This window comes from Pleurodeles waltl, chromosome 4_2 (assembly GCF_031143425.1).
Source record: "Pleurodeles waltl isolate 20211129_DDA chromosome 4_2, aPleWal1.hap1.20221129, whole genome shotgun sequence".
Taxonomy (NCBI): Eukaryota; Metazoa; Chordata; class Amphibia; order Caudata; family Salamandridae; genus Pleurodeles; species Pleurodeles waltl.
In genome coordinates this window covers 413,733,883-413,754,396 of record NC_090443.1, presented here as the reverse complement: position 1 = coordinate 413,754,396, position 20,514 = coordinate 413,733,883, and the positions used below count along the sequence as shown (strand labels likewise).

Genomic DNA, 20,514 nt, shown 5'->3' with positions numbered 1-20,514 from the left:
TGGAATTGTGGTTGTTAGAAATGTAATGTTCTGTAAGGCGGGTAGCGTCTCGTCTGCATTTGATTGTGCTTCGATGTTCGCAGAGGAGTGTGCCCACTCTCCTGGTGGTCATGCCAATATGCATGAGTCGGCAGGGGCACCTAATCATATAAATAACGTTTTTGCTGTTGCAATTGGTGAAATTCTTTAGTTCCCATGGTGTCTGTAGGCCCAATTCTAATTTAAGGGTCTTCTTTGTAAATTGACAGACACTGCAATTACCACAGGGAAAGTGTCCTTTCGGTGGTGGTAGGTCCCATAGGGTCCCTTGTTTGTTAACAGGGGGCCCGTCTCTCGGACGGGTCTGAATAATCATGTCGCGAATGCTTTTAGCTTTCTTCAAAGCGTTGAGGGAAGGTTGGAAGGGGAGGCCTCCAGAGGTTAAGATTTTCCAGTCATCTTTGATTATTTTTTTTGCTGTATTGGATACAGGATTAAAGGTTGTTACACAAATTATACTGTCTTTGTTGTTGGTTCTTACCGTGGGTTGCAGTAGTATATCCCTATGACTTGAGCGTGCTCGTTTATCTGCTCTTCTCGTGAGATGTGTAGGATATCCTTTAGCCCGTAGCTTATTGGTGAGTTTCTTGGCGTGTTTATTATAGTCTGTTATTTCTGTACAATTACGTCATAGGCGCAAGAATTGGCCCACCGGTAGGTTCTCTTTTGAAGAGCGTGGGTGGTACTTTGGAATTGTAGTAAGTTGTTCCTATCAGTTGGTTTATAAAAGACTTCTGTTTTCAGGAAGCCATCTTTTTCGGAGATCAGGAGTTCCAGGAAGGAAACTTCTGGATTACCAACGGTTGATGTGAATCTTAAAAAGGGATTTAAAGCATTCAACCATGTCACAAAGGTGGTTGCTTCTTCCTTTGTGCCTTTCCAAATCAGGAGGATGTCATCGATGTAACGTTTCCATATCCTGATTTGGGTTTTCTTCAGTTAAAACAAATTCTCTCTCGAAATGATCTACATACAGACAGGCTAGACTCAGGGCAAAGGTACTGCCCATCGATGTCCCATGAACCTGAAGATAGATGTTTTTGTTAAATTCAAAAAAGTTTCTTGTGAATGCTGTATGTGCAAGATCTAAAACAAAGTCTGGGGGTGTTATACAGTCCCATGTGCTGTAATTCAGAAGGTTGCAAATGACTTCAAGGGTGGCTTCCTGCGGAATGTTCGTGTACAAGGACTCAACATCTAGCGTTATCAGAAATTTGTTTTCTTTGTCAAACTCTAGGCTGTCAAGTAAAACTAGAACGTCTTTGGTATCTTTTAGGTATATAGGTATTTGTTTTACGTATAGTTGCAGGAACCAATCGCAGAATTGTGAGAGAGGTTCGAGAATAGATCCGATCCTGGATACTATTGGCCTCCCTGAAGGCGGGTGCTTGTTCTTATGTATTTTCGGTAGAATGTAAAAGTATGGTATTTTCGGATTCTCTTGGTTAAGGAAGGCTGCCTCATGTTTAGTGATCCATCCATTATCTAAGCCTTTGGTTATTAGGAAGGCTATTTCTACTTTGATCTCCTGTGTCGGGTCTCTAGAAAGTTTTTTATAGTGCCAAGTGTTCTCTAGTAGACGTAGGCACTCTTCATTATACATGACCGTTGGCATAATTACTGTGGCACCCCTCTTGTCTGCTGGTTTGATTGTTATCGAGGTGTCATTAGTCAGTCCTCGTAGAGCCGCTATTTCCTGGGTACTTCTATTATGGAATACCTCCGTGGGATTCTAACGTAAGTTGTCTATTTTTCGACTTACTGACTTCTCAAAGACAAGTATTTCTGGCGGCATTTAGTGACTTGGAGGGGTAAATCTTGATTTAGGTCGTAGCCCAGTATTCCTGTCTTGTCCTGTGGTGTCTTCAGGACAGTTCTTATTTTCCAAAAGAATTCCGCTATTTCGATTCTCAATTTAAAGATATCTAGTTTTGGTGTGGGGAAAAAACCTAGGCCCTTCTCCAGGGCCTTTAGTTCACTGTTTTTTAATGTCCTTTGGCTAAGATTGATCACGTGGTTGATCTAACTGCTACATTTTGCTTGTGCTGTGCATCTCGCTGTCCGATTGTTCCTCTCTTGGTTTCCAGCTTACTCCCCTCCTCTTCCCCCTCCCCCTTCCTGTGCCTCCTCTTAAAAAAGGAGTGTTAGGGTAAGCCCAGGGTGTGGGTGGTACCGGGCATAATGGGGGTTGGAATTGTGTGGGTGGCCCATATTGGTGAGGCCATCCCCATGATTGCATATTTAATGGGGGAAACTGGGAAACAAAGTGTGGATGATTCCATCTATTCCTAGGGGTACCACGTCGCCCACGTCTCGGCTGTGATGTTTGTGTAGAGTCTGTGTCTGAGTCGGAGCTTGTGTACCTTCCTGAGGAGGTACTGGATGGTAGGGAAGATTTGGCAACATCATCTTCCCTGGAGTATGGGTATACTTTCTCTAATGCAAATTTTTGCAAGTCTTTTTGGAATTTCGTGATTTTGCGTTGGGTTAGATAATCTTTAAATTCATTGATGGTCTTATTAGTTTCTTCTAACTTTTTTAAAGGATGCCTTTGGCAATCCAGTTTTTAGATTGTTTTTGCTGTCTCGATTTGTATTACAAGGGCTCCAGATAGTCTGGTTGCTGTTTTTATAATCAAGATAAGCCAATCTTGCGTACATTTTCTTTTCTGAATTCCCTATCTTCTAAGAAGATTCAAGCCTCAGTGGTCACAAGTAATCCGTTTGGAGCCACGTTGTTACACAGGTATTCCATCAGGACAGCGCCATGGAGAATAATTTTTATCTGTGTCCTTTTCAATTCTATTAGGGTGTCCCAGTCTCCCATTTGCGCTATTGTTTTAGTTAGTGAAGAGTCCCCTAACAAGGATGGTGCAGAGAGGATGGCCTGGAGCTCCTCCTCATCGTAGGCTATTCCTTCTGTCATGGCTTAAGGCCTATATACCTGTTAATGGTTACGATAATTCTTGGTTTGAATGTTGTCTCGGTCTTGTCACATAGGTATTATTTGTATAACTTATAAACTCTCACAGCTAGCCGCTGTACTATACTATTGACACACAAAAGGAGAGTAACTTAACCCCAACACCTGCTCCAGTTTTAACTAGAAAACCATAAACACAAAAAATGTGGGGTGATGCTGATGGGAACTGGACTATTAAGCCCTGTTCAAGAAGCGCTAGTTGGGCGCGTATTCTCCGGGCAAGGAAAGGGTGTGAAGAATGGCTGTACCTTGGAGGGAGTTCCCTTTACGGACTAGGTGGTCTCACACACATAGTGTCATGCTTCATTATATGACCACCTAACATTCATTCTAACAACCACAATCCCAACGATATGGAGTGGTTTGTCATCGATAAACTCAATCATTCAACAATGAACTTGAAGCAAAAATTGCTGTTCTATGAACAAAGATGGGTGTGGAGGCTACATACAGACACCAGGGGACTGAACGACCACATTCAATGGCCAGCCCTGTAAACACGACAGTGCCTCCACCATCTCATGGTTTCTCTTCTCCCCTACCTCCCCCTCCATATTTCTCCCTTTCTCTTCTCCCCTTTTTCTTCCTTCCCCCTTCCCTTGTCTTTCCGTTTCGCCCTCTTTCCTTTTCCCTCTCTTCTTTCCCACTCCTTTCCCCCACCCCCTTGTTTTGGCTGTTGTAGTTTGTTTTCTCCCCCCTTTATTCCCTGTCTTGTTGTTTCTCTCTTCCTTCTCGCCCCAGGCCGCCCCGCTGCCACCCCCCCCATCTTGCTCCCTTTTAATGGGGCCATTGTTCCCCGTGTCCTTTGTCTTTCTTTTTGTCCTTCCCTTGTTATTCCTTTGTCTTGTTCCCTCTCCTTTTTCTCCTTCCTTTTTCCATAACCTACATCCCCTGACACAAACCCCCCCCCCTCACACACCCCAATGAATGGGTGTCCTTCTGGTGGTTTTCTGATGGTTTCCTTCTCTTTCATCTATTTTCGTGTCTCCCCCCTCCCCCTCTCTTTTTTCCTTCCCCAATCCTTTCTTTTTCTTACCCCTCCCCCCACTGTGTCCCATCCCGCTTGCTCCTTATCACTGAAGCACAATCCCGCGTACCAGACTGCGCGAGTCTGCTCCTCTTAGCGGAGCGCGCGATTCGCCCCGTTGCGATGGCAACCATTAAACAAACGAAGCTCAGAGGCCAGGGAATTCATTTCCCGGTGCTCCGAGCTTCGGCTAGATGCACTGCGTCATGTTATTTCCGCTGCCACAGCCTCTCTACGGCGAGAGGACGTCGAAGCAATTACTGATCATGCCAGCTGGTATGATTTTGACTAATTGGCATCTATTAGGTCCTTAAATCCCCAGCGCTCGTGCATTGCAACAGTCGAGCGGCTGGATTTCGGACCGTAGGTGCTTCTATCGGTTGCATCCTTTAGAGTTGTAAGTTAACTTGGAATCCCCTTAAGGGCCCCCCCCCTTTGATTTTCCGATTACTGAATAGTGTCTACTACCCTAGAACATCTTTCCTCACCGGAGATCAGTACCCCACAAGGCTAATTGCGCATATTGGTCCACCAACTATATTATTGTCATTTTGGTCTTTTGTATATCTAAGATATGCACTAATCTAGGATATTGTGTAGTGACACAACTGTCCCACTAACGCTGGTTCCTTCTCTTCTATTTGCTTACCTGCCATGGCCTTCCATTAGCACTTTGCTCTTTTAGGTTCAATGCTCCTTGTCTTTCACAGAGTGTGACTATAAGGGGCAACCCCCTTCCGTTATAATCCAGACCAGAGGCGTACTGCCTTTGCTGGCAGAGTAAGTCCAAAACCTTTAGGCCACCTTGCCTCTCAGTCCTTAGTTTCTCCTGCATGCATTTGTGTGTGATACCCACGGCACGTTTCAGACACCTCTGTGTGCTGTGTGTTTTTGATTGAAGTGGCACTATTTTTTTCATCACGTTTCTCTTTATTCTTCCTGTAGGCCTCCCCTCTAAAAAAAGAGACTCAGGTAGGCCCCTCATATATATTTAATTTCTATTCAACTTGAGCATTTTCCATATTATCGAGGGTGTAGCCACGCTCTTTGTCCTTTAGGGATCCCAGACCCTGATGAACGCCCCAGACCTTCCAGCTCTTAGTGTGGGCAGAAAAATGTTGGTCCCTTTCTTTTAGACTTCTTGAGTCATCATTCTCAACGGAGTCCCTACCCTGGTTTTATACTTACCAGCGAACACCTATATTAAAAATCCCCAGCGCAATAGGTGATTTGTAAGGTAATTTTATTATTATAATTCACCAATTCTTTACCTGGATCCATTGTATTATCCAGCTACAACTAATTTCAGCACTCCCTTGGCAGTTCTTTTAACAACGAGGTTGGATCCGCCCAGGTAGTATCATCTTACCTGGGTGGGGCTAGGTGGTTAATATGATGAAGCATGACACTATAATGTGTGTGAGTCCACCTAGTCCGTAAAGGGAACTCCCTCCAAGGTACAGCCATTCTACACACCTTTTCCTTGCCCGAAGAATATGCGCCTAACTAGTGCTTCTAGAACAGGGCCTAATAGTCCAGTTCCCATCAGCATCACCCCACACTTTTTGTGTGTTTAAGTGCTAAAAGTACCAAGCTTTACGTGATTTTGCTTATTTTTTGGTGGGATTTTTCGACCAGCCTGGACATTAAAATACAGGTGGTGCTGGTAGAAAAACGGTCAGGTCGCAACCCTGGCTTCAGCACACACCACTGGGGGGGGCCAGTGCGCAGATCAGTAAACTATAAGCTTTGGATGCTTAGCTTCAGCTGTGTGGGCCGGATGTGCCATGCTGGACCATCAGTGTCTTTAGGGAGACTTCTTCACCTGCATTCACTCGGACAAAAGGCACTGTTGTCTGGAGAAGAGAGCGGAATACTTTGGATGAGGTAGGTATGCCTCTAGGCTTGCACCTTGCAGTCCCAGCCTTGCATGTCAAGCCCCCAGCGCCAGAAGGGGTGCAGGGGGCCTAAATGCCTTTTAGCCCAATGATCACTGAGCACCTGGCGCCGTGCAAGCAAATTGTGGCATTTACGGAATTTAGGGGAGTTAGGGGTGTGTAGGGTAGTAGCCAATAGGCTACAGACCCTGGGGGTCACTACGCCCCCCCATATGACCACTTCCTGTGGGAAGCGGGCATAACCCTGTCCCTGAATGCCTAGGTATGTCATCTCAAAGACGGCTACCTCCAAAAAATCACGTCCACCTCGCAGTAGCCCATCTTAGGGATGGTACTAGCCTAGAGGTGGCATGCCTACCTGACTATTTTTCCTGCCTGTTCATGTGCCAAAATCGGCTATGGACAGGGGGTGGCTTCCTCTCCAGTGAGGAAAGCCATATTTGCATTTCAAAGCCGGCAGCCCTCTGAGGCTTGCTGCCTTAGGAAGGCTAATCAACATGTCACCCTGTGAGAGGGGGTGTTAAACCCTCTTCCTGGACAGGCTTTTGTTCTGGGCCTCCAGAGAGCAGAAGGCTCCCACCCTAGGGGGCCGGTACGGTGTCATGGATGGCAGGCTGGCAGAAACCAGTCTGTGGGCACAGAGGCTGGTAGAATTTCAGGTGGCACCTCCAAGGTGCCCTCTGGGTGCATGTATTGGTAAATCCAACAGTGGCATCTGTGTGGGTTCACCAATACAAGTTGTTTGATACCAAACATCCCTATCTTCAGTGAAGCCATCATGCAGCTGGGGAACTCGTATTCAGCACATGCATTTAAAATGGCTTCCCTGGTCAGTTAGTATATCTGAGAATTGACAAAGACATAGCAGGGGAATATCTGCTCGTACAGATACACCCTCACATGAACTACAATGCACCCTGCCTTAAGGCTGTAAGGCCCGCTAGAGGGGTGACTTACATACATTGCAAACAGTGTTAGAGGACATGGCACACAGGCTGTGTGCCATTTCATGTTTTCACTTTTGTCTGCACCAAGACTTGCAGCCTGCAATGGCAGCCTGTCATGTGCTTGGTGAGATGTCCCTTAGGGTAGCACAATTTGTGCTGCAGCCCTTAGGAACCTTCTTTAGTACCCCAGGTCCTAGGTACCATGGGTACCATTTACTAGGGACATAGAGAGGGTGCTAAAGGTTTTGGCAAATGGGGAAACAACTGTGCAGTTTTGGGCGTGAACACTGACACTGGGGACCTGGTTAGCAGGAACCCATGCACATTGTCTAAAGTACATCATGTACGAGGTAAAAAGTGGGGGGTGGGGGCAACCATGTCAAAAAAAGAGGCACTTTACTACACCCTTCCACCCCTCTCGTTCTTATCTCGTCTCCTCCTTCTCCTTCCCATCCGTCCTCCCCTATAAAGCCTCTCCACTCCCCTTCCACCTCTGCTCGCCTGTCTCATTTTCTCCCCTGTCCTCTCCTCTATGGGAAGCTGGCCTGGTTTGTGGTGACCACCTATGGTGTTATCACTTTATACAAGGTCCAGGTATTCCCTATTAGTTAGGTGTAATCAGTGTCTAGGAAGCCAGGCTCTCTAGAGGTAGCCGTGGGTGAGCAGCCAAGACATATCTAGGAGACATGCAAAGCTTAGGCAATACCACTGTAGTCACCCAGCACTTAAACACATGAAAGAACCACACAGTGTTACAAAAAATAAAGGTACTTTATTATGGTAACACAAATATTAAAATACTGTATATGCGATACTTCACTAGCAGGTGAGTAAACACACTAATTATACACAGAAATGATGTCAGGAATTAGCATAAAGGCCAACAGAAAGCAGTGAAAACAATAGTAAGTACTGAAGTACCCACAAGAGAGACACTAAATAGCCCAGGAAGGGGGATTGGTCACCTAGCAGGGTGACCACCTATTAGGAGGGGGCTGTGACGTCACCTGCCTGACCTGGCCACTCCGATGCTCCCAGGGGCCTCTGCCCACCTTGGATTCAAGATGACAGAATCAAGTCGCCACCTGGAGGAGCTCTGGGCACCACTGGTGGGGTGGTGATGGACAGGGGAGTGGCCACTCCCCTTTCCAGGGCCTAGTTTTGCACCAGAGCAGGGACTGCTGGGGGTCTTTGGGGGTCCCTGGACTGATGCAAAACTGTTTATGCACGGAGGGCACCAAGTGTGTCCTTCAAAGCAAACCAGTGGCTTGGGGAGGCTACCCCTCCCAAACTATGTAACACCTACTTCCAAAGTGAGAGGGTGTTGCCTCCCTCTCCCAAAGGAAATCCTTTGTTCTGCCTTCCTGGGCTTGAGCTGGTCAAGCAGCAGGAGGGTAGAAACCAGTCTGTAGGTTGGCAGATGCGCAGGCTGCCTGGGAAAACCCTGCAGACTGGTAGCAGCAAAGCTGGCGGTCCTCTAAGGAGCCCCCAGAGTGCATGGAATCATACAACCAATACTGGCAGCAGTATTGGGATATGATTCTGACATGTTTGATACCAAACATGCCTAGTTTCGGAGTTATCATTATGTAGCTGGACAAGGGTAGTGACCAGTGTTCTGTACACAGTAAAATGGCTTCCCCACACTTATGAAATCCAGGAAAATGGAGCAGGAGTTCGAGGGGCACCTCTGATCATGAAGAGGTTCCCTCACAAACAGGTACTGGCATACCGCCCTCTGGGCAAGGAGCGCCTGCCATAGGGGTGACTTACAGTGACCTGGTGCAGTGACCTGTAGTGAAAGGGTGCATGCATCTTTTCACACAGGCTGCAATGGCAGGCCCGCAGACATTTTCCATGAGCTCCATGGGTGGCATAATACATGCTGCAGCCCATGTGGAACCCGTGGTGCCACAATGCCTTAGGTACCATATAGTAGGGACTTACATGGGGGCACCAGTATGCCAATTGTGGGCTATACAAAGTCAGTAACAACCAATTGTAGAGGGAGAGAGCACAATCACTGGGGTCCTGGTTAGCAGGATCCCAGTGAACATAGTCAAAGCACAATGCCAGCAGGCAAAAAGTGGGGGTCACCATGTCAAAAAGAGGGTACTTTCCTACACTAGAAACAAGGGGTACCATTTACTAGGGACTTAGAGGGTGCTAAAGGTTTTGCCAATTAGGGAAACAACTGTAGTTTTGGGAAAGAACTCTGGCACTGGGGACCTGGTTAGCAGGAACCCATGCACTTTCAGTCGAAATCACATCATGTACTAGGCAAAAAGTGGGGGATAACCATGTCAAAAAGAGGCACTTTCCTACACCATTTCACCCCTCCCGTTCTTATCTCGTCTCCCCCTTCTCTTTCCCATCCCTCCTCCCATATAAAGCCTCTCCACTCCCCTTCCCCCCTTCGCTCTCTTACTCTTCCCTATCTCCTCTGTCCTCTACCCTTCCTTCCTTTCATTTCCATTCGCTTCCCTATCTCTACTTTTACACTATCTCTTCTATCCTTTCCCATTTCATCCTCTTCCCTATCTCTCCTCTCCCCTATGACACCTTCCTTCCCCATCTCTCCTGTGCTGCCCCCCTACCCTTCACTCCCCTATATTGGCCTTTCTTCCCCATCTCTCCTGTCCCCCTCTTCCTGCTCTTTCTTCTCTGTATGTCCTGTCCTTTCCTCCTTTCTCCCCCCATTTATCCTGTCCTCTCCCCTTCTTCCCTATCTCTCATCTCCCCTCATCTTTGACTTCACTTCCCCCATCTCTTCTCTCCCCTTCCTACACTACACTTTCTATTCTTTCCCATTCTATTCCACACCCCTTCCTTCCTCACCTCTCAATTGTCTATTTCCTTTTCCTAGCCTTCCATAGCTCTCCTCTCATGTATATCCTCTCAACTGTCCTTCTCTCTAACCTTCTTTGCCCTTCCCTCCACATCTATTCTCTACAGTTCCCTTCCTTCCCTACCTCTCTTCTTCCCACCATTGCCACACACTATCTCCTTCACCCTTTCCCATTGCATACTACCCCCTTCCCTGTCCCTCCTCTCTCCCTTCCCTTATTTCTTTTCCTCTCCCCTATATCTCATCTCCACTTCCCTTCTTTCCCCTTCTCAGCTCTTCCTCACCTCTCCTGTTCTTTTCCTTTCTTCCTTACTTTTTCTATGCTCTCCTCGTTCATTTAGAAAACGAATTGCCCTGAAAGGACCCCCATCCTGATAGTCAGTGCTACCAAAGAATCTCCATTTTGGGGCAGATTCAAGCCCTGTTAAGGAATCTGGCAATTAACCTTGAGACCCAGTCCACACATGTGCGCCCCACTGCAGGCTCATTAGAGCCCCTTATGACTATCCAGCATAATACCAGCTCAGACCATTCCCTTGGCCACCCTGTTCCTGAGGCTTGTAACTAGGGACCCCCTCCCTTAGTAACTCAAGCATCACCTTTCGTAATCATAATAATGTGGTTGTTTAATGCTTTTGCAGAGTTATGAAAACCCACGTGGCATTTCATAATGCATTTTTTAGGTTTTGTAATGGTTGAAATCAGTCATTCACAAGCGTTATGTAGGCTCCATAAATTATGGCCTTCCAAAACAAAGTGGCTTGTAGAATGACAGACAACAATAACACTAACACACACCCTTTATAATACAACTCCAATATTATAATGCAACTGAACACAATGCCTACAAGTGCACAATTGGTTGAAGGGAGGCTCCAAAGACTAGTTAGGAGGAAAGCAAGAGGTCAGTAAGGAGGTAATACCATTAATGCACAAGGAGAAGGTATTGAGGCCCAGGGAGGATGCAGCAGAGTAATAGGCACTGAGGATGCGGCTGGGAGTGCAACAAAAAAAGCACTGGCAAAGTCACTAGTCTGGTTGTGGCAAGATGGTGCATTGGTGATTTTTTTTAAACTTGTTATTTTTTTATTGAAAGAATATGCCACAAAATAAAAAAGGGAAAACCAAATATGCTGTTGCCTAAGCAAGCACGTTTTATGCTTGCAATAAAATAGTTACGTTAAAAAAAAGTCTCCACTGATGCAGCTGTTTTACTTGTGGTGTATGTATTAAAACAAGTCTTTCAGTTGTGCATGCACTGTATTATTATGATCTGTGAAGTAGACAAACCCAAATCACCAACTAACAAAGCCCTCAATTCACAGATTGCTACAGTATTACAAATTCACTGTATCACTTTATAGTATAACATTTAAAACAGAGTGCAGGCTAAATAGTCTGAATTTAACTATAAAGAGTAAATACGATTTACAAATAGCATCCTTTGACCCAGCTTCGCAACGGAAGAGAACTGAACTACTTTTAAGTGGATGTGAATAGTGCACTCAGGCTTTTGTTCAGTCACTCAACTTAAAAGGAGTCAATGGATAATGTGGGCATACCTACTGCTCCATGCTGTATGGTGTGGTGGGTGGAAACAAAATGTGAATAACAATTAAACAGACCAAAGGATGATGCTGTCTGACCAAAACCACTATATATGCACAGTGTGTATGATTTCTGTGGAAAAACAAGAATCTGGAAGACAGCTAAAGATGTCCAAACGGTTGCACCTAAAAACCTGAGGCAGGGGAGCGAGAGCCACTGGGGAAGATAAGGAGTTGCTACCTCAAAAGATAAAAGCTCAAGTCAAATCTCATCTCAAGAAGAGAGGGCACAGACTGCAACATGCCAAGAACAGAAGCAGTTTTTGAGTGTCACAGTAAGTGCCAGATGGAAAACACACAAAGGCATCTTCACTTACATGGAGTTGAACATGCCCATCAAGGCTGTGAAGCAGAATCCAATTGCAAACATGGACTTCATTCGGACCTGCAATGGAAAAAAGCTTGCAATAAACTTTGAAACTCTGCAATAAAATCCATGAAAAACTGAATAGCGGTAAACAGAGAATGATCACAGGCTCCTGAAGCGGCCAAGCTTTATTAACTGGTAGGGTTAGCAGGCAGATCACAAGCAACTAGGAGTCAACACAAGTTGCTCTATTTTAACACTGCTCTATAAAACGCATAGCATACATTGATAGTAACAGAGTAGGAAATGGTTAAATATGAGATCAAACCAACACTTAGCAGCAGGACTAGGTCTCCAATGAGAGAGATGTCGGTCAATGGCTAGAGATTAGGGATGTGATGGCTAAACTTGCACCTTGTTCAAATGTAAAGCCCTCACTAAATGGGTTGCAGTTTAAAACCTAGACCTTGCACCTAATCCAACCAAGTCGAGGTCAACTACAAAAGTGAAAACAGTCAGTAAAGCCTTCCTTCAGTATTTGGGGTAGGGAGGGTGCTTTTGATTTTGTTTACACTATACATACTTTAGAAGACATTAGGCTCTGTGATCTATTGGGCTAAAATCTAACTGGGCACTCTACTGAGTACAGACTGATAATCACATTCTCTGTGTATGAATGGAAGACCATTCTCTGTCACCCTCCCACACAAAGCTTTTAGTACCATAGTTGTAACAGGGCTATTTCATGCAGCAAAGCTGCTCGGTAGCACATGGCTCCTCAGCATCACCACACCAAAGGAACCCATGTCACAGCTGCAGGTCTGAGATTGTAGTGCAAGCCCAACTTTGCAATGGATAAGTATAGCACAATGCCTTGAACGAAAGGAGTTATTTAAAAAAAAGGAGGCAAAACCCAATTATCCTTGGACCTGGGTAAACAATAAACCCAATTTATGGTCAAGAAGGAGGAAGTATATGCCTAGACTTCAAGACTCCTGGATTGAAAGAGCCTTTTGGAAGTTCACTGCTTGTTTTTTTAAACAATTTTTTGTATAAAACACTGGCACTTTATGCATCACAATATTCACTTTCACTGTGTTTTTATTTTAGGAGCACCTAGTACTTATCAAAAACTATAAGACATATTTGTGATTGAACTAAAAGGTCATAGTGAATGATTTTGCAAAGAAATAAAATATGAACTAATTTAAGGATACCGGATTGAGTAAATGGGGTTCCTTTGTTTGATAAACTAATTTTGCCGTAGAAGTCCCCCTTTTTGACCATGAATTGTGTTTATTGTTGAACGAAAGGAGGGCAGCTCAACACATTCCACAGAATGATGCAAGAGGCATGTGATATTCATCAACAGGTGTAAGACAATACTCAGGAGGTAAGGGAGATGCCAATCACCTGAAGCAGCAAGATGCCTGGGAAGAATAGAGATACAAGCACCGAGAGTACATCTGAAGGGATGAATAGTGCTTAGCTAAGTACCGGATAGAGCATAAGGCCCAGAAGCTACGCAAGATGCTTATCACAAGGTGCAGCACAATGCATGTGAAGGAGAAAAGCTGCTCAGCACTAGTGCTACCACGATTTCTGGAAGATCAAGATACTCAGAATTAGCTAGATACATTGCAGGGACAGGAGATACTCAACACCAGGAAAACACAATCCTGGGTGAGACGGAGAGGCACAAAACCAGCAATCCCACATTCCTAGGAAGGATGGAGCTACAAGGAATAGAATGGTGTCTTGGTAGGACAGGAAATAACCATCAACAGGAGCAGTGCAATGCCAGGGATAGACAGGAGATACTCCGCATAAGCAGGAGTATGATGACTGGGAGGGAAAGAAAGGAAAAAGTTCTCAGTATCCAGTGTGGCATCATGCCTCTTATGCAGAAGAAAGGCAGCACCTTCAGAAGCACTTGCCAGGGAGATACATGAGAGGCTCAGGATTAGGATTAGCAGGATAATGGGAATGTTGAGGAATGCTTCTCACTGGAAGCAGACCCATGTCTGGGAGAGATGGGATGTCCAGCACCAACAGCAGCTGGTAACTTGGAAGGACACAGAGTGCTCAGAAACACACAATGTTGATCCGGGACAGGGAAGGCTCAGCACTGTGTGAAGTACAATGCAGAAACAAACCACAAATAACCATTTCAGCAGCAGAATTCCCATGGTTTCTGGGGGGCAGGGAGATGTTCAACATTAGGCTCATCACAATTCTTGGGATGGGCAGAAGGTGTTCACCACAAGATGAAGCAGAGTTTGGAGGACAGTTCAGCACCAGTTGGATCGCAAAGCCCAGACTAAAGAGAAGGCTCAGCAACAGGCACAGAACAAGTATTGAATGATAGGAAATTCTCTTCACCAGGAACAGCACACTTGGGATAGACTATAAATGCTCTGTTATCAGATATGACAAAAAGCCTAAAAGCCTTGGGGGATGTTCCGCACCAGAAACAGCACAGTGCCTGCAAAGATGCGAGAATTAGCTAAAACGTTCAGATTATGAAAATAGCTGACAATCTCACTCTCAAAAGTTAGTTAAAGAATTGGCTCTCCAAGTTGTTGATCCGACCAATCTTGCTATGGAACTGTGATAAGTTTCCAGACAGTTTTGGACATGCCCAGAAAGACCAAACAAACTGGAGGTGGTCCTATACTGTTATCACAGAGAGACCAAGTGAACAGAAGCAACTTCTAAGTGACAAAATGGAGTCTTGTGATCAACCTGTGAAAACAACTGTCCGAAGCTGCTCATCTCCTTGTGGTGTCAAAAAGGGTGGTCCAAGGTCAGATGCTGCAAGAAGGGCTGGACACAAATGTAGCTTTGAGGGGAGTAGATCGCCTACTGTATGAAACGGTGGTAAGAAGTGAATGATTCTTTCAAGCATGAAGAGCTACCAAGATGCTTCTGTTGTATACATGCAACAAGGGTGACACAGAAAAAAGTTCTGCAGAACATTCAACAACTGGAGGCCAGGAGCAAACAGTACCCTGCAGCGGGGCATGGTTGGCATTTAAATAAAGAAAGTCTGGTGCTTTTTCATATGGATTTCTTACCATGGACAGGTCCCGGTTATTGTTCTTCAGTTTCTCCTCTTGACGTTCTGCAAATAAAAAGAGCAAGTAGCTTGGAGCAGATTCTTCCTGTTTACAAACTGTCTAATATAGTTTCTAAAGATAAATGAGATGCATGGAATTCATATCTGGATTTTAAGCCGAAGCCTAACTTGGGCATCATCCTGCCTAACATCAAATATTTTAACCTCAATTGATCTTCCAACATTCCTTTCCTTTAATGTAGACTCCAGTCACTACTCTCCAACACCTTGTGCTTTTTATACATGAATTTTTCCAGTTGTGCCTTTTCCGGGACAGCAAGAAGTAGATCTCCTTAGCATCCAGTAGGAGCATCACGCCATCCGGGATGAAACTCTGCTCCAGAGTAAGCTTGCTTTTCTTCCTAATCGTGGACTGCAGGTGGCAATACTGTGTCTAGTCCTTCAACCAGGTAGGTCTGTTTCAATTCATGAAGTCCGTCATATGTCTCTATTCCTTTGTTAAATACATAGTCTATCCTTGCTTCTGCCTGCAATCTGATATTTCAAGAAGTGTTCTTGCTTCACTTTAAGAGACAAGGCCCACAATGACAGCCAATTCAGGAACAATGAAATAGCCTGTCAATGCCATGGATCAATTAGGAATAAGGGAAAAGGTAAGCCAAAGGTGAGAGTAGTTATTGTAGCTCTACTCAAGATCTATTTAGGCATCAGATGGTTGTGTGTCAGACAGCAGCTAAAACTGCAGGATAAGTGGTGTGTGGAGATAGTTGTCTTTCGCTCAGAAGCCCAAGAAACAACATGTAACTGTCAACTAAGCACTGCCCTACACCACAGCAGGGCAGAAGGACTATGAAGTCCCAGTCCCATTTAAATAAGAAAAAAAGGAGGCCATATTCGACATTCTGGATTAAAGAACTCCTTAGAAAAAACCAAGATAAAACCAGATCCAAGATTCTTTATAAGCCACCAAAACATTACCAAAGACTGACCTCAACATGTACACAGTTTCAAAAAGATCTCCAAAGTCTGATGCTAATATGTATCAGAATCACACCACAAGAGGCAGGGACTGCACAGGTGAACGCTATTTAAACAGCGTAGAAGGAACATTAAGCAATTATGTGCCAAAGAGCATTCTGGCCTAGACCCACAATGTATACCTATAGTGGGCACTGGGTTCAGTTTCAATAGGTTGCAGTTTACAGGTCTTTGAAATCCTTTGGCAAACAACATTTCATTTCAAATACTTGCTTAGAGATGTTTATTCATTTTTAAAAGGAGTCAAAAGGGAATAATGTTGAAGGCCCAGATTATGTTAACCGTAACAATGTGTAACTAAAGCGCAAGTTTTTTTTTTTTTTTTTTTTTAACAGTGCATGGTGGTGGCAAGGTAATTTGCAGGCAACTCCTACCCTTGTATCACTATCCAAAACATACAAAACATGAGGGCAATTTTTTAAAAATCCGATTGCACAAATGGAGACAGGAAAAGTCCAGCCCCTGTAATTTCTCCAATTCACTCTTGGTCAGCAACCAAAATACCTTGCAATGCGGTTAATCATGGCCTGTACAGAACCAAATTAAAATCACAAAAAGGAGGTTTGTCAAATCGCTGCTTGCTCCACCTGCTAACATGGTGTCAAGGCAGGACCTTTTGTTAACTTAGATACTGGGCAGCTCTACTTAGCAATTATCCACCGTGAGGAAACGAAAACTAGTAATTCTAAAGCCCGGACTCAGAAGTGCAGATATACGGGTTTAGAATACATGTATAGAAAAGTAAATTAAGGTAGGAAATACTACTTTATTACATGCTTTTAACACAGAAGCAATTACCTTTCCAAACTTTTGAGGTGTCAAAGTGTACAAATTTAAAATCCTATTTACAACGTTCGTCAAAGGCAATCCCATTCATTGTTATTATGATCTGCTTCTAAATTAATACAACCAGCTAAGTCAGATACTACAGGACAACTAGTGCAAACCGGAACAGAATGACAAGGGAGCAATGGGCGTCAATTACAGAAGAGGTCTGTGTGCAGGCCTGGTGCTCATTGCTATCTGAATCGTCATCACCCACGCCTGACTGTCATACTGCACAGTTTTCTCAGATGACCAAGAAAAGCACAGCCCCCCTTTTGTATGTTAATTTCGCTCTCATACATTAGATACCACAAATCGGAGATCCAGTTTCCAACAATGGCACCAGATCCATCTTCAACAACCCGTCACCCCGCCCCCAATACTGGATTTAATGTTTGCAGTTCTTACCTATTTTCTTCTTTTGCTGACGTCCCGCTGACTCAGTTATGGTTTCCTTCTTTTTCTCCACTGCAAAAGAGAAGGCTATATTGTTATTTTGAAGGTTTTGTTAATCAAGGTAAATGGTAGTATAAGTAAGTGTAGATAGTGTTTGTAAATTAGTACTCAAAGATAAAGTAGCATAGACATTCTGAGTAGAAACGTTTACTAAGGCAAGACAATCTAAGAGTAACTGGAGGAAGGGAAGAAGCGTGATGGAGAAAGAGGAGAAAAAAAAAAAAGATTTGTAGGTCTTGCATAATGTGGGATAATGTATACCTGCAACGCCCTATAAAAATACAGCATTGAAAAGACAATTAATCCAGCTGTGTTAATATACAGTTGGTTAATTTAGACACTGATCAAGTGAAGTAGCTAACAAGCACAACAGATGGGAGGCTTCCACAAGTTGTATTTCCGTAATGATGGGCACTGCAACAACACAGCAAGATTGACGAAACTCAGGAAAATAGAGGGCTTCACCAATTTGTGCAGAAAAGCTGGTTCAAATCCAGAAGCTCAGCTCAATGAGTCACAACAGTCCCAAGAAAACAGAAGTGATTTACTCACTGCATTAATTAACTGATGACTAGCTCTCTTGGAGGGAAGGACCAGTCTTGTAATTGTGAAGAATCAGTAACAAGCAACATGCCATCAATGCAGCTTTGGAGTGGTCTTCAGAAATACATGCAGTAGACAATTTATGCCAGAGATAAATGCTAATACATGCTGAGTGCAACAGTCACTTGATAACTAAATCTAGATAAGTTGGAAGGCCACAGCTTTTAACTTTTGTTCTTGAATATAACACAACATTCAAACTCACATAAGGAATCGGGCAAGGTTCCACAGTGTAGTACCTTGAACAACAGAGCCCTGAACGTTGTATCACGATGTTTGTGTTCTGGGCACAAAAACATGGTGGACCTCAGACAAAGCTGTTCTTTTGAGGACAAACCTCCAACGCTGGATCTTATTTTGAAGCCTTGGCTCCAAAAATCTGTGAGTCGTGCAAATAAAATTGAAACGTAACATTAAGTAAGATGTAGCTGCAGTTGAGCCTAATCAGGGATGTCTGAATGTAGCCCAGTGGTTTAAGCGTGAAGATATGTATCGCAGCTTCTTTTAGATCAGGTACTGGTTTTCCAGAGATGCAAAAGAAGAATTTTTTATTTATTTTTTTAAACAGATTTTTTAAATTAATTTTAGAAAGAAAAGGGACTTTAAAACAGCTCTGTCTTGGTTCAACAAAAGAAAAAGATGTACATTAGCAAAAAAAAAAAAAAAAAAAGGGGGAGCATGGTAGTCAGCCTTTTTAACTTGGGGTTTGAAACAGACAAGCAAGTTATGGTCATTGTGAACTGGGCCAGGAAATGTACTGAGAAACTCATGCCAGGGAATAACTGACAGCTCCCACCAAGCAAAAGCAAACCCTCTGCTTTCAGTAAGCAAGAGGTGTCAAACTGTTCCCCGCTTGCCGAAAGCGGAGTTTTCATCTCTTTCCCGCCGCTGTCTTGAGGGCAGGGAAGAGATGAAAACAATGCTCCTGCACACAGGGAGCTGCAATTTGAAGCAGCTCCTGCATGTGGAAGTAAGGCCAGCTCCCACAGGAGCTGGCTGGACCACCAGGACCTTGATGCTCCGCCTGCGGTCCCCCAGGTTTTAATGGGTGCCCTGGGCACCATTGAATATATGGGCTGGCCCTGGGGTCCCTGGGGCTGAAATCGGCTTAGGGAGGGGGACCGCCACCCTTTTGAAAAAAAAATAATATTTGGAACCGGGAGGTGGTGGTTAAGGGTCCGTGTGCCCCCTCCTCCTTCTAAACATATATATTTAATGTTGCCCCTTTTAGGCTCCAAACCCCTTCACTGTGCATGTTTCGATGGTTTGGAGTTTAAAGGGGTTCTCAGCTGGGCACAGGGTTGGGTGGTTATGGGGAGCAGGGACTACCAGGCCCTGCAGCCAACCCTGTCATTATAGTTAGGCTCACATACGCCATTGTATACTTGTTTCATACATTATCATATACATAAAGACAATTAGGATTGCACACGTTTCTCATTACCCAGTTCTGATTATTGCACAAAAGAATCCAAAAACACCTATTTTTTTCTTATCTGTGCAATTTCATCACACAATTGGTAATTCATGACCCCGTATCTCACTGTGCTGAACATCCTTTGTGTATGCTATTGGGCGCTTTCCTGCCTTAAATTTGGTTGTGTAATATTACTCCCTGTATAGCTATCAATTTCTTGACATTGGATTTCCATCAAGCCAAACTATCTTGCCCGGAATGGGCTTACTGTCACCTCACACTTCTCCTACCATGTGTATCTTTAGATATATTGGAGGGCTACATAGGACCTCAACCAATGTGGGTCCATAATTCCTCATCCTTGTTTAAACCTACTGGTATTTCGATGTGCAATTCAATTATGTACTGGGATTCCAACTGTTCAATTTCCAAACTCTATCGCCCCCTCTCTCATCTCTACTCACTTGGTCTATACACAGAAAATGTAAAAGGTTTCTGTGGCTATTGTGCTCTATTTGAAAATGCCTGGCAACAGGTTAAGTGACATCCTGATTTGTAATGGCCTGCATATGTTCCAAAACTCTTTTCTTCGCTGGATGTACTGTGCTGCCCACATATTTCTTATTGCATAGGCACTTTAAACAATAAAATCACATGGTCTAAATGACAAGTAACACATTTTGTAATGGACTTTCTTGCCCGTTTCTTCGGAACATCATAGTCCTCCGCCTTCTTGCTGTATTTACAAGCTTTGCATTGGGTACAAGGAAAATAAAATCCTACGACTTTCGCTTTACTTACTTCTGCCTTTGTAAAGTGACTATGGACCAAAATGTCTTTTAAACAAGTGCTACCTCTGTATGTTACACAAGGGTTTGGAGGCAGTGTAGGACCAATAACATGGTCCATTTTCAAAATGACCCAATAATTCTTTCAGATTTTATAAAGAGATTGAGACTCATTGGAGTAGTTGGTAAGCATCCTGGAAATATTTTCCCTTTGTGGTTTCATTAATGATATTTTATGATTACTGACCAGTAAACTCTTTCTTTCTAATGATCTGACCTTCTGAGATACTTGCTATAATAACTTTCTAAAATAGCCCCTATTCACAAATCTTCTTAGAGAGTCTCTTTATGCTTCATCATATTTTTCAGGCTGAGAACAATTGCGTTTTACGGGTAGCAATTCACCGTAGGGAATGCTCTTGATCAGTGTACCCAGATCCTGACTAATCGCATGTAGCAAAGAATTGCCCGTTGTGGGTTTTCTATCCAATACTTGGTGGAACTGTTTTTCCTATGCACAGACTAATAGGTCTAAGAAGGGAACTGATGTTGCACTAATTTTGCTGGTGAACCTTAGATTTAAACAAATAGCATTCAGCTGGTCTATGTACTGTTCTGCAGATTCCCTCGAACGCTTTCATACTATGAACAGA

The 20,514-nt window shown here is 44.0% G+C and overlaps 1 protein-coding gene across 1 annotated transcript in view; it reads right to left on the bottom strand.

Annotated features, from left to right (window-relative positions):
- TMCO1 (transmembrane and coiled-coil domains 1) overlaps positions 1-20,514 on the bottom strand; it is a 152,507-nt gene that overhangs the window by 97,983 nt on the left and 34,010 nt on the right. The window contains exons 3-5 of the mRNA XM_069231620.1: positions 17,006-17,065; positions 14,733-14,779; positions 11,666-11,733 (exon numbers count right to left, since the gene is read on the bottom strand). Of these exons, the coding sequence (XP_069087721.1) occupies positions 11,666-11,733; positions 14,733-14,779; positions 17,006-17,065 (175 nt within the window). The remainder of the gene's footprint in view (positions 1-11,665; positions 11,734-14,732; positions 14,780-17,005; positions 17,066-20,514) is intronic.